The following is a 13,312-nucleotide window of genomic DNA, read 5'->3' as shown; positions in this document are numbered from 1 at the left end:
TTAGAGACTACTTGGGAAGTCCCAAGATTTTGGCCTTGTCCAGGGTTGTCAAAGTATCCCCTATAAACTCATTCCCATGAATGGGATGTGCAAGGGGGAGTGGCTTTGACAACCTGAACAAGACCCACCAGAGACTCATTAGGTTCCCACGAGAGCCGGTGTCTGTATTATACTTTAGTTCACCGAATTCCACCCAAAGCTGTTTTATTTCTTATTTCGTGTGTGTTTAGGTTGCTAACTGTGTTTTACCTTTAAACTAGCATGCTGAAGATGGTGCAGTTGGATCCACCTCAAACAGTAGCAATCATCTGAGCGAGCCTCAGATCAGGCGGCCTCGTAGTCTCAGTTCCCCCACAGTTACTTTATCTGCACCACTGGAGGTGAGACCCCCTCATTATAACACGGACCTCCTTCTTGCTTATGAAGCCCACCTCAACCTTACTTTCCATTTTCTAACTTCGGCAGCGGCTGGTGACGTCCTCCGCCATCCTTTCCTCTCGCTTCCTACGCTTTATAATATCAAAATCGCTGTTCTGTGGCTTCATTCATACACGCTACGCAGCTTGTAACTCTTCCTAAGAATCTTCTTCTTGCTCATTTCTATTTAAACATTTTTATACTCTTACGTTCTTTGGGTTTGGGACATATATTGCTATTTCTGTTTTGTGTTGCAAAACTCTTCTTCATTGGGTTTGGTGAATGCATGGTAAATTGGTGGCAAGGACTGTGTTCATTTAAGAGCTGGCAAAATTATCCCGTTCAATGTCTCATGCTAGTTAGCATTGTAAAGATGTGCAATATGTATATAGAATTAATATGTAAATAATGTAATTAATACTGCTATTTTCTTTGAAGACTATACAATTGTCTGAGCTGTTTGCAAAAAGACTACAAGTAGGATGCAATATAGCTAATTTGGTAACGAGATCTAGTAACGGTAGCTAGTATCTCGCCATTGCTTTTTGTGAACAGAAAATAGTCGCTCTGCAGATGTGGAACGTTAATGGCATACATATGGAGAGAACTTAACAGTGCAATGAGTGTGCTGTTACCTATAGCAACCGATCAGATATTCGTTTACGGTTACCTTGTTGCTATGGGTTACAGAACATACCCTATGAGGGTTTTGAACCATTACATACAACTTATTAAACTCTTGCTTTGATTTGTAGAAAAGAAAGAAAAAAAAAAACGTTGAATTGACTTGTTACATAAAATAACACGTTTCGTTAACCGTTGGCACGTGTAACATTTGATTTGCAGCTAAATTGTATGCAGAAAACTGTAATAGTACAGATTGATGTAGGTTTTTGCTTTTTTAATTTATTTATTTTGATCTTTATTTTGCATGAACACCTCTCACCGTACTAATGGAAATTAATACTTGTTACGTCTGCATTGTGTTTGACCGTACAGGGTGCAAAAGACTTCTCAGTGCGCCGGACAGTGAAGGATACTTTGTCCAACCCACAGTCTCCACAGCCATCTCCTTATAACTCTCCCAAACCACAACACAAAGGGGCACAGAGCTTCCTACCACCAGGCTGGGAGATGAGAATAGCGCCAAATGCGAGGCCATTCTTTATTGACCATAATACCAAAACTACCACTTGGGTAAGCAACACTGTACTTTGTTAGCTCATCGGGGCAAAATGCTACTCTGTTTTGTGTTTTTGAAAAAAAAAAATAATCAGTAATCCATCCACCCACTCGGTATTGTAGATCAGTAGGTGATTGCAGTCGTTAATATGAATGTTTACCGTGGAGTACTCCACTGATTTCCATTGTTCTCATCACCTGAAGGATCAGGAGGGTGGTGAGCATCCAGCCTGAATGCTGAAGGATCAGGAGGGTGGTGAGCATCCAGCCTGAATGTGCTGACACTACCGCAGTCATGTTTACATCTTACACATGGGATTCCAAAGGATCGATTTGCTATAGAATTTGTTTTACGTAAAAGTTCTACTCCTAATTTCCACAGTTTACAGTTTAAAAGACTCTTTAGAGCTGAAAATATTGGAGACTTGGGGGGGATTTGGTTTATGGGACTTTTATGATCTCCACCAGAAAGCTTCATGTCCTAAATATCTTGTGACAGAGCTTGCAGATACTTTTATTTTTTTATGTACATCTTAACTGGAACGTGGACTCTTACAAGTTGCCTTTTTATATTGGATCCATGTGAATTCTATGTTTAGTGGCCCTGGGAAAATGGCTTGCATTATTTATCCACTAAGGTCATGTACCATCCCCTCCTACCATTCAGGTTTTGTGAATCGGGTCACAGTCTTGTCCTGCCCTGCTGGAGAAGACTCCTCTCCAGCCGGCACCAGTTCACCACCGATAAGTCGTGCAGAATCGGATCTGTCCTGCCTAAAATTGGGACAGTGGGAGATGTGATGTATACATGCCCGTTTTTATTGTCCCATCACCCCTTCGTTCCACTGCCAAAAATCATTCCTGTTCTGCAAGACACGTGCACACTCAATCACTCCGTAGAGATTAATGATCTCTCTGTGAATATCTGTCGTCTTTCCTTTCCAATATCAGAAAAACGTAGCATACTGCAGATGGGAGTAAAGCAACACCTGTGTGCACGGGGCCGTAATCGTGCTTATGAACTTATTGCGTTCCCATTATCACACCAGTGACATACACATTCTTTGTTATAAACAAATATCTTATGTATGCTTTAGTTCAACTCTAATTTAAATAATACATAGCTTAGCAGATATGATAGAGTATTGTTAAATAAAGTGAGGTGTGATATGTACATATCTATAATAATAATCTGCAGTAGTTTTACAAGAATAAGTAGCTATACATGCTTAGCCCTTCATTTTTATAATCCCAAGATAGTCAAACTAGAGATAGATAAAAACTTCTTTGTTCTAAGAAGGTTAAAATTCCCTTCTGGTTCAGTATTGTCCTTCATATTGTCCTTCCTCCACTCACTGAATCAACACTGTTCATTTATTTAATCTGTCTACAGCAGTGATAAACTACCTGATACACCTCAGCTTTCAAAATAGGCCGCACATTACCTACAATCTCAGGGATACTTTAAAACAATATAAAGAAAGAGTCACCTATCTGATAACATATCAAAAATTTAAACAAGTGTTATAAGCTATAACAAACAGATCATAACGCAGGAAGGAGCTGCGGGCAGCAGGTGAATGCTCGGAGGGCGACTTGTTACCTATAATTGGTGTAGCAGCCTCTGAGATGGTGAATTGCTCGAATACTCTAGTCGTACAGAGGGGGAAACGCCCTGAACGCTTATTTTTTATTTATTTTTTCTCTTACACCCACAAGGGATAACATTGGAGAACAGATACAGAACAGTTTGCCAGACACTTTTTTTTTTTATAGGAGCCATTAGATGTCCATTAAATACATTTGCCATGTACAAGTCATTCTCCATCAATCACATATTCCTTGTCCCTTTTGGGCTCGTGTCGGAATGGTGACACCTGATTGGACGGGGGTTGGGCTGGTGTCGGAATGGTGACACCTGATTGGACGGGGGTTGGGCTCGTTACGGAATGGTGACACCTGATTGGACGGGGGTTGGGCTCGTGTCGGAATGGTGACACCTGATTGGGCGGGTGTGTGCTGTATTCCATATCAAACAGCGAGTGAGATCTGTATATCTAGTCCGTAATACCCGGTGAATAAGATGTGGGTGGAATTATCCCTTTATAATGTGCTGTGTTCCAAGTAGAGGACAACAGAACAATTTATAACAATTTGAGGATATTATTACAACAAATATCAAATATATTACCTTTTTAAGTAATTGTATGTAACCAGAGTAGTGTTTTATTTGTTTGTTTCCCCCCCCCCCCCCCGACAGTTAAAAACGTTTGTGATGTAATTGGATAACATTTCTCGGGTGATTCTAGTAATGTAAATACATTACTGATAGGAAGGATTCTGTTGTAGCTAAATATGTTTGTCTTTATATATAGTGTATTCTAATCACGGATCAAACCGGTCAGTCTCGGTGGTCCTAATTGTATGTACAATATTAGATTCTCTGATACCGCTATATAATTGTATCCCTCAATTCATCACAGCGGGAGTCACCTCTAGTTTATAAATTATTTATTTTCAAACATTTTATGCATGACAAGGTTACAAGAAGAAGGAAGATCCATGTCATCTTTACAGCATTCTGCAAAATACCAATGAATAATAGACGTGTTCTCTAATGGGGACCTCCTAGTGGTTAATAGATCTTGTCAGCTCTCACTTGTACGGATTTATTATTTATTTTGAAGCTACCGCTCTCTGAATTCTTCTCCCCTAGGTCAGACCTATCCGTCATCACACTATTATCTTGTTTGCTTAAAATAGTTTTGGACCCTGTAATATGCGGATGGTTTTGCATTTTGAGAAAGCCGCTAATATAGTAGCCTGCATTTCTGCTAATCACCTGCCAGCTTATCACAAGCTATTCCAAAAGTTTTAGTATGGCAGCATGTTTTTAGGTAGCTTTACTGTGTTATTTTTATAGTGCAGTACTGTATTTAATGTTTATTACTATGACCGTTTTAGTTTTGTTTATTTTGTTTCTAATTTTTGTTGCTTTTCTTTTGTTCATTAATGCTTATATAGAGCCTTGTTTAAAATTGGGAACAAACCATGATGCAATGCAAAAAAATATTGCATTTGCACCTCTGGCAAGTGTAGAATATACTTCCTGCTTTTGCATGTAGCTGTCAAATATTGAGCAGATTTATTTTATTTTAAGACTGCAGTTTAGAATTGAGATAGGACACTGCCCCCCTCCCAATTTGAAAGCTGTATAGAGGTTTTAAATACCCTTCTTGTTTCCTGGCTCTAAATGATGCCCATAGTATTTATGGTATATCTATAGGAAACCTGTGGATTTACAGTTGCTGTAGGACTACAAATCTCAGCATGTCATGCCAGTCAGAGTTCGGCAACTTGCGGCTCCATCGTTATTGTGAAAACAGAAGGCCCAGGGTGAGGCGGGTAGGGCGTGTTTGGACGTACACCCCAGGTTTTTTAATCTTCATTTAAGGAAATTTGGGAAAGCAACTGTGGGCCATATTCTTAAGACTTTTGCCTAATTCCCTAAATAGATGAAATGAACGGAGCACAGAGGAGAGACAGGAAGTACAATAGATCAATGTAAGGAATTGCCAGATCAAACTTGAGATATCCAATGTTCGACTGTAAAAGGACACGTTAATGTGTCTGAGTGACTAATAGTGAGGCAAGTACGCAATGACCGTTTAATATTTACCCACTCACAAAGGTGGTTTTCAGAAATACTGTTCCTTTTCTGATCTAAATGAACTCAGTGTTAGATGTATATATCATTCAGTCGTATACCATTTTAGATGTGGGACTTACAATAAGAAGATCCTTCCAGCCACTTACACACAGAGATTCTGCTATACATCAGGGGCGGTCCTAGGTTTCTTTTCGGGGGGGGGGGGGGGGGCATTTAGCCCAATAAATGTGATTTAATGTCCTTTTGCAACTTTTTGCAAAGCTCTTGGCTGCTAGACTAAAAAAAAGTCACCACCTCTGTTTCATCCGGACAAAATCAGGTTTATCCCTGAGTGTCAAGCCCTAGGTAATGCCAGAGGACCATTTAACTTAAATCACATCGCTAATAAAGAAAAAGAATCCTCCCCCTGATTAACCTTTGGATGCTGAAAAAGCCGTTGACAGAGTGAGCTGGAGCTTCACGTAACAGACGTGAGCATGTATGGGCTTTGGTGGGACCTTTATAGATCTCAGCCGTGAATCACAACCTGTCCGCCACAGTCTCAGCCAATGGCTTTCTAAATGGCACTAGCCGGGGTTGCCAGTCACCCCTCATATTTGCTCTTGCAGAAAACCTCTTGTGGCCAATATAAGACCCAGTCTAAATATTCCAGATGTTCAAATCAGCCATTGAGATCACAAAATAGCACTGCACGCCGATTGTGTTACTGGCTCTGACAATTCCTCTGACCTCACTTCCTAATCTGTTCCTAGAGATACTGATCGATAGCTCTTGGTTTTTACTTACAATGGCATCTCTCCAAGCTCAAATGTGGGTATAGATATAACCAAGAAATATGAACAACTATACCCTGAGTTATCCCTCTTTACTAGATCATTTCAAATCAGATCTTCTCATCTTGTGTATAGGACGCATTGCAGCCACTAAATGAACATCCTTCCCCATCTATTATATTCATTTCAAACCTTGTCAGTTAATATATTTAAATATCTGCATCAATTAATATCCAGTTTCATATGGTTGGGAAGAACCCTGAATAAAGTGCAAACACTGCATAAAATACTAAAGCAGGAGACCTGGATGTCCCAGGAGAAATATTATCTGGCTACACATATAGCTTATGCATCTTCTCATTTAATTATGTAGTCTATTTTCACTATTCTATCGTTTTCCAATCACCTGAGACCCCGCACATCGAAGTCTTACCCCCATTATATTATTTTCCTGTTATATATGGGATCATCCTAACAGGTTATATAACCCAATCCCCAACGCTGTAGCGGTCTGCCCCTTATGTAACAATCCCTCCAGGTATAACTCTCATCACCCTGTTCAGCAGGTTTAGAAGACTAGATTCCAAAATGATCTCAATATCATTGGACACTTCCCCAAATACCAGTGCACACAGTATAGAAATTGTTGTTAGTTCCTTCACACTCGGGGGTGATCCCCATAACCACGGACACTACGTGCTTGAATGATTGGGGATTTTGAACTCCTCATCCAATTGACTTGTATCAAGTGTATATATATATATATATATATATATATATATATATGTTTGTCTTTGCTTTCCCTGATAAAGAATAGCAAGAAATTAAATGGGACACAAAGTGGGAATTGCCCTGGAACATAGTGATTTGTTTCTTAATCAGGTTAAAAAGCGTTCTACATACGCATCAAAGAGAGGGAATGTAATTTATAGGTAATCTGCTCCAGAAGTAATTTCTCGACTAAGTCATCTTTGACCTTTGTTAAAGATGATGCTCACAGGCGGGAACCTTTTCTCATATGTGGTGGGATTGGCCAAAGATAGCGTCATACTAGACTGTGATCAGAAAACAGATATATGGACCATTCCGGCTGTTAATGTTCCAAATTCTCCCTAACACATCATCTCCTCAATACTGACCCCTGGAACCACTAAGTGTGCTTAAATTATTCAGATGCGTTCTTAATGCTGCAAACTACATAATAGGCGCAGCTTCCAAACCCACCTTCGATCATCTTGGTTATCAATCAAGTTTAATTTATATAGATTTGAGCATGTTACACAACTTGACAACACTTTACCAGGATGTGGTAACCCTGGACCAATCCCTTCCAAGCTTGCCCCGTTTTTTAACCAGATCCCACCTCCCCTGTCCTACCTTATGTCATTCCGGAACCCCACCTCCCCTGTCCTACCTTATGTCATTCCGGAACCCCACCTCCCCTGTCCTCCCTTATGTCATTCTGGAACCCTACCTCCCTGTCCTCCCTTATGTCATTCCGGGACCTTACCTCCCCTGTCCTCCCTTATGTCATTCCGGAACCCTACCTCCCCTGTCCTCCCTTAAGTCATTCCGGAACAATGTCCTCCCTTGTCCTCCCTTATGTAACTCCGGGACCCCACCTCCCCTGTCCTCCCTTATGTCACTCCGGGACCCCACCTCCCCTGTCCTCCCTTATGTCACGCCGGGACCCCACCTCCCCTGTCCTCCCTTATGTCACTCCGGGACCCCACCTCCCCTGTCCTCCCTTATGTCACTCCGGGACCCCACCTCCCCTGTCCTCCCTTATGTCACTCCGGGACCCCACCTCCCCTGTCCTCCCTTATGTCACTCCGGGACCCCACCTCCCCTGTCCGCCCTTATGTCACTCCGGGACCCCACCTCCCCTGTCCGCCCTTATGTTATTCAGGGACCCCCTTACTTCACTGTCCGCCCTTATGTCATTCCGGCCCCCCCTTACTCCACTGTCCGCCCTTATGTCATTCCGGCCCCCCCTTACTCCACTGTCCGCCCTTATGTCATTCCGGCCCCCCCTTACTCCACTGTCCGCCCTTATGTCATTCCGGCCCCCCCCTTACTCCACTGTCCGCCCTTATGTCATTCCGGCCCCCCCTTACTCCACTGTCCGCCCTTATGTCATTCCGGCCCCCCCTTACTCAACTGCCCTCCTTTTGAGTCATTCCGGCCCCCCCTTACTCAACTGCCCTCCTTTTGAGTCATTCCGGCCCCCCCTTACTCAACTGCCCTCCTTTTGAGTCATTCCGCCTTCCCCTTCACTGTCTTCTCTTATGTCATTCCTGCCGATGTGATGTGTTGGTCTTTTTGCTTATTCAACAAAGAGATTTAAAAAAAAAAAAAAAAGAAGAAGAAGAAGAAGAAATAGAATTCTTTGTAATGGCATATACGGTTTACATAAATATTAGAATCTCATAATACCACATATTCTGTTTGGGGAAAAAGAGGGTACTGGCATGATTTTTACATACAATCAGAGAAGTTCTCATGAGCCTCAGGAATGCAGGAAATACAGAATGTCTGTACACATGAAGAAGAGTAGAATAACAGATTTAAATTATATTTATATTTCTCATTAATTAAGTCGGGTACATGAGTAATACTAGACACAAAGATTTCAACAAAGGTTACATGCTAAAATAGGACTTTCCTTTGTAAAACAGGGTAAAAATATCTAACGTAACGTTCCACAATTAAAAGCAAATTAAATGATGGCTGCTGCGTCCTGTTCCCAAGAGACAGCTGAGTATAGGGGGCACACACGCAATATTATGTATTGCAGTGGATCCATGGAATGCATATGCTCTGAGTTCTATATTTCATCTATCTCTTGCTGTAAATGTAAGCACGTTAGCATAATATTGTATATGTCTCGCCTATGTTCTGCTTTCTAAATCATATTAATTATCTGCCCTGCACATGATGTAGAAGTAAATATTTGCAGTCTTTGTCTAGTAAAGCTAATCCTAAAACTACAACTGGGGAATTGACATTGGAAGAATGTTTTGTATCTAGAGTAGGATGCTTACAATAGATATATTATGCTAGAAAAGAATGTGTAAACGCACAAGGAGGGGGACCAACCTCTATCAGAAGCTGCTGCCCTTGACAGTTGAACATATCTTTGAGGAGCACATTATATACACACATGCAGTATATTATTATGACAAGATCACTAATGCAAGCTGACACCTCATATATAAAAATATCTGATATAAAATAAAGATAGTGAGGTTGATCCACCCATACACATTGCATTAGCCATCTCTCTGCTTAACCACTGACAGCATAGTGGGTATTGCTGCATGGTTTTGATGTTTTTTTATTTCTTCACATTTTTTTAACTTTTTCACCATTCTTTTTTTGTTTTTAATATTTCGCCAACAAGCCTTGATAATAAATAAAGACTTATTGCCCTTCAATAAATATATATCAGTATAACTCAAAAATATTTCATTGATTTTTTTTTAATTAATAAAAAATTATTCTTTTTTTTTTTATACATTTCATTGGACCTTGGAGGGCTTTTGGTAATTCCAACTTTGGTCTTTTAGTGTTATAATAGATATATTATTCCAGTAGGATGTGGTGTAAGTAGCACGGCACTGCCAGTAATCTCTGCTGACTGCGTGTTACGTCTCCTTGTCACTTTCCTTTTCTAAATTATTTTTCTGCTTATTGACACAGCATTTGTCCACATCTCTTAGACACTCTACATACAGCGCATTTCATTTCAGTCCCGGTACCCTTCTTACATGCTTGTTGTGTGGTCACGTCTTTAGTCATTCGCTTTTGGATCAAGAAAACCCAATTCTGCTGATCCCGACCAGCTTCTCTATGGTTTTGATTCCATTGGGCATTTTCCCTTTGGCCCACTTCTACAGTGGACTCAACAATAGACTCTTAAGGGAAAGAATTACTTTCAAACTATTATAAGTCATAATTTATGAATGAAAAGTGGTTTCTTTTTGTATTCTTTGTTCATTTAAAAAATGACATCCCCATCTTTTGCTCCCCGAACCCCCGCAAGCCCCCCCAGCACCCTTATTTATACATCATTATAATATACTAACATTTTTGTTTTAAATCCTGTAATTGTTCTCTGGCTTTTTAACATCATATTGTAATATTAGAAAAACAGACTGTTAATCCTAAACTGTACATTTTCTGCCTCATGTCTATTGGAAGAGTAAAAAAAAAAACTACAGAAAGTAAAAAGCTTTACAGTGCTAATTATGTGTCCTAGACGAGCCACTGTTTATCTATGTGAAAGGTGGGTTAATATGTATGAAACCTTCAATTTATTGGATTGTGGATAGAGATCCTTATTTATAAATCGCCGTAAACCCCATCACTGCGGGAACTGTTATAATGGTCATATCCGGTTCCTTTAATAACTTATTACATTTTCTGCATTTCCCAGGAGGACCCACGGTTGAAATTTCCAGTCCACATGAGGACAAAAGCTTCTTTAAATCCTAACGACTTGGGTCCTCTACCAGTGAGTATCGGTGCTGGTATATGTCAGCTGCAGATTATTCATAGTCTGTTAACACTTGGGGGTAAATGTATCAAGCTGAGCGTTTTCCAGCGGGTTTGAAAAACCAATCAGATTCTTGCTATCATTTATTTAGTACATTCTACAAAATGACATCTAGAATCTGATTGGTTGCTATAGACAACATCTCCGCTTTTCAAACCCACTGGAAAACTCTCAGCTTGATACATTTACGCCTTGGAATGTTGGGCTGTGTAAGCCTACAAGCTGGTCAGTCATTTCATAAGCCTAAAGGCAATATCTATTTGTCAATAAACCACCCTGACACCAGTTAGCAGAACATTGTAGGTTTGTTGGCCAAAAACCTTTGCTATTTTGGATAAACCCCCCCCCCCCCACCCTTCCCATACTTTGTGTATATATGTTATTGACAATCGCCCATCTGTGATTTAGTTCTTCACCATTGTAACGGATGAATGTCTCTTACTGTTTTTAGCCTGGCTGGGAGGAGAGAATACATCTAGACGGCCGGACGTTCTACATAGATCACAGTAAGTAACCTCTGGGCTCTGGCACCCCCTGCCCAGGTGATAGTACCAGGAATATGAAAGCAATGTGATCTTACTCTTTACTCAGGAAGTCAAGTGTTGATGTGTGGAGACAGTGAGAACAGACAGTTAGTTCCCTCCTACGGTACTGTACATTTTGCAAAACAGTGCTTGCAACTCCCCCCAATTCCTCAGTTTGAGTTTGTGGAAAAAATTAACAACTTTTTTTGTGTATTTTTTTGTTGCCTATAATTGACTTGGATACATACTGTATGTTACCGACTTGCATTAGTGATTGGTTTTGACATACACTACAAGAATGGGAAAATAAGTCGAGCATTGACTTGTTATCATAAGGCCGTTGCATATATTTGGGGGCCCTTTGTGAAACTGGTGCACAGGAGACTGCGCAAAATGTGACGTAACCACCGGAAACCTATTGAAGATCGGCTTTCAATGTCTAATCTACTAGATGGCAACATCTGGTTGGTTTGATGCGTTACTGCACATTTTTCTGTACGTCCGATTGTCCTCCAGTGGATTACGTTTAGTAAAAAAAAAAAGCATCCTGTGGTCCGGCCTCAATGATCTAACTGATCTCTTGACTTCATTTTCTAATTCTGGCATGGTTTTATTTTTTTTTATGTTCTTTGTCTCGACACAATAATACACCTCCAAGTTGTGTTGTTTATTCACCACGGTAACGCTGTTTGTGTATGCACTATAGTGTAACAAGTGTAAGTGTTTTCTAATCCGTTCAGTTTTACAAACAGCGGATGCTGCCCTACAAGGAATGCAGTTGTTCAGTTTATCTGTGATGACCGTGAAATACAAACTTTCTCGGTGATGTTAATTGGCTCCTAGTGAACCGATCATTTACATACTCACGAATACACTCATTTAGCCCATAAAACGGCTTCCGAATCACAACATTAGACTTAGTTCTATGTAGTATCGGTGCTGTAGAGTTTTGCGATGCCTTACAAATAAATAATGATAATGAAGTAGAGCATAGTGCAAGCATTAGAAAAATCTTTTAGTTTTTAATTTAATCCAGTGCTTATGTACTAGTATCGGTGTTCATATAGCTAGACATGACATCGTTTTATGTACAGTATGTTTTATGCATCTAAGCCAGACTTTGTCAAATAGGCTTTTTTCAAGCTTATTCTCCCCGAGAAGATTAAAAGAACATATTGCACTCTTACACCCTGTCAGATCGTCTAGGAATAAGCTCTGGAGAAAATGTGATTTTGGCCACGGCAGCAAAAAATGCCTCAGTGAGTTGTAAACCTAAAACATTTAATGAGCGATGATAGCGTTTTGCTGTAGGAGATGTCATTTTTGGCTCCTCAAACCTCCTTAATATGAAGGATCTGTCATCCCATCCATCTTATCATTCTGCGTAAAGATAATTGATTGACTGGTGTCGCTGACTTATTTATTTATACATGTCACACGGTACCGCTCACATACAACAGAGTAGCCAACAGTTGTACAGTACTGCTTGACGCATGGTTGGGTTAGAACCGTTTGGTGATTGTGTGGCAGGAAACTTGCCGTGAGGTTTGTCACAGACCTGCAGAGTTTTTTTTTTCTCGATATATAGAGTCATTAATAATGCAAATAATATATGCTCACTTTAATTGCAGACACCAAAATTACCCAGTGGGAAGACCCCCGGCTTCAGAACCCAGCAATCACTGGCCCAGTAAGTATAAGTGAGGTTGATTGTGTATATCAAGAGGAAGCAGGGTTGTGAGATGTCATTTAGCCAAATATATTCTAATTATATAGAAATATCCACATGTACTTCTGAAGTCCACCTGTGGCATCGTGGAAGAATGTCAATGTAAAGACCATGAAGCGGTGTCACTTATATGGTTATCCTGGTCACTTATATGGTGGTTATTCTGGTCCCTTGTGTGGTGGTTGCCCTGGTGCCTTGTGTGGTGGTTGCCCTGGTCCCTTGTGTGGTGGTTGCCCTGGTCCCTTGTGTGGTGGTTGCCCTGGTCCCTTGTGTGGTGGTTGCCCTGGTCCCTTGTGTGGTGGTTGCCCTGGTCCCTTGTGTGGTGGTTGCCCTGGTCCCTTGTGTGGTGGTTGCCCTGGTCCCTTGTGTGGTGGTTGCCCTGGTCCCTTGTGTGGTGGTTGCCCTGGTCCCTTGTGTGGTGGTTGCCCTGGTCCCTTGTGTGGTGGTTGCCCTGGTCCC

The 13,312-nt window shown here is 40.9% G+C and overlaps 1 protein-coding gene across 15 annotated transcripts in view; it reads left to right on the top strand.

Moving 5' to 3' along the window:
• Positions 1-13,312, top strand: part of NEDD4L (NEDD4 like E3 ubiquitin protein ligase) — a 265,091-nt gene that overhangs the window by 228,276 nt on the left and 23,503 nt on the right. For 9 of the 15 annotated variants that reach the window (XM_075185067.1, XM_075185072.1, XM_075185101.1 and 6 more), the window contains 6 exons: positions 261-380; positions 1,417-1,614; positions 10,481-10,558; positions 11,052-11,106; positions 11,192-11,248; positions 12,756-12,814. In XM_075185067.1, coding sequence (XP_075041168.1) covers positions 261-380; positions 1,417-1,614; positions 10,481-10,558; positions 11,052-11,106; positions 11,192-11,248; positions 12,756-12,814 — 567 coding nt within the window. The remainder of the gene's footprint in view (positions 1-260; positions 381-1,416; positions 1,615-10,480; positions 10,559-11,051; positions 11,107-11,191; positions 11,249-12,755; positions 12,815-13,312) is intronic. The other 6 variants (XM_075185079.1, XM_075185085.1, XM_075185010.1 and 3 more) reach the window with 2 other exon arrangements.

This window comes from Mixophyes fleayi, chromosome 1 (assembly GCF_038048845.1).
Source record: "Mixophyes fleayi isolate aMixFle1 chromosome 1, aMixFle1.hap1, whole genome shotgun sequence".
In the NCBI taxonomy this organism is placed as follows: Eukaryota; Metazoa; Chordata; class Amphibia; order Anura; family Limnodynastidae; genus Mixophyes; species Mixophyes fleayi.
The sequence above is the reverse complement of the archived record's forward strand: the minus strand, read 5'-3'. Positions and strand labels throughout refer to the sequence as shown.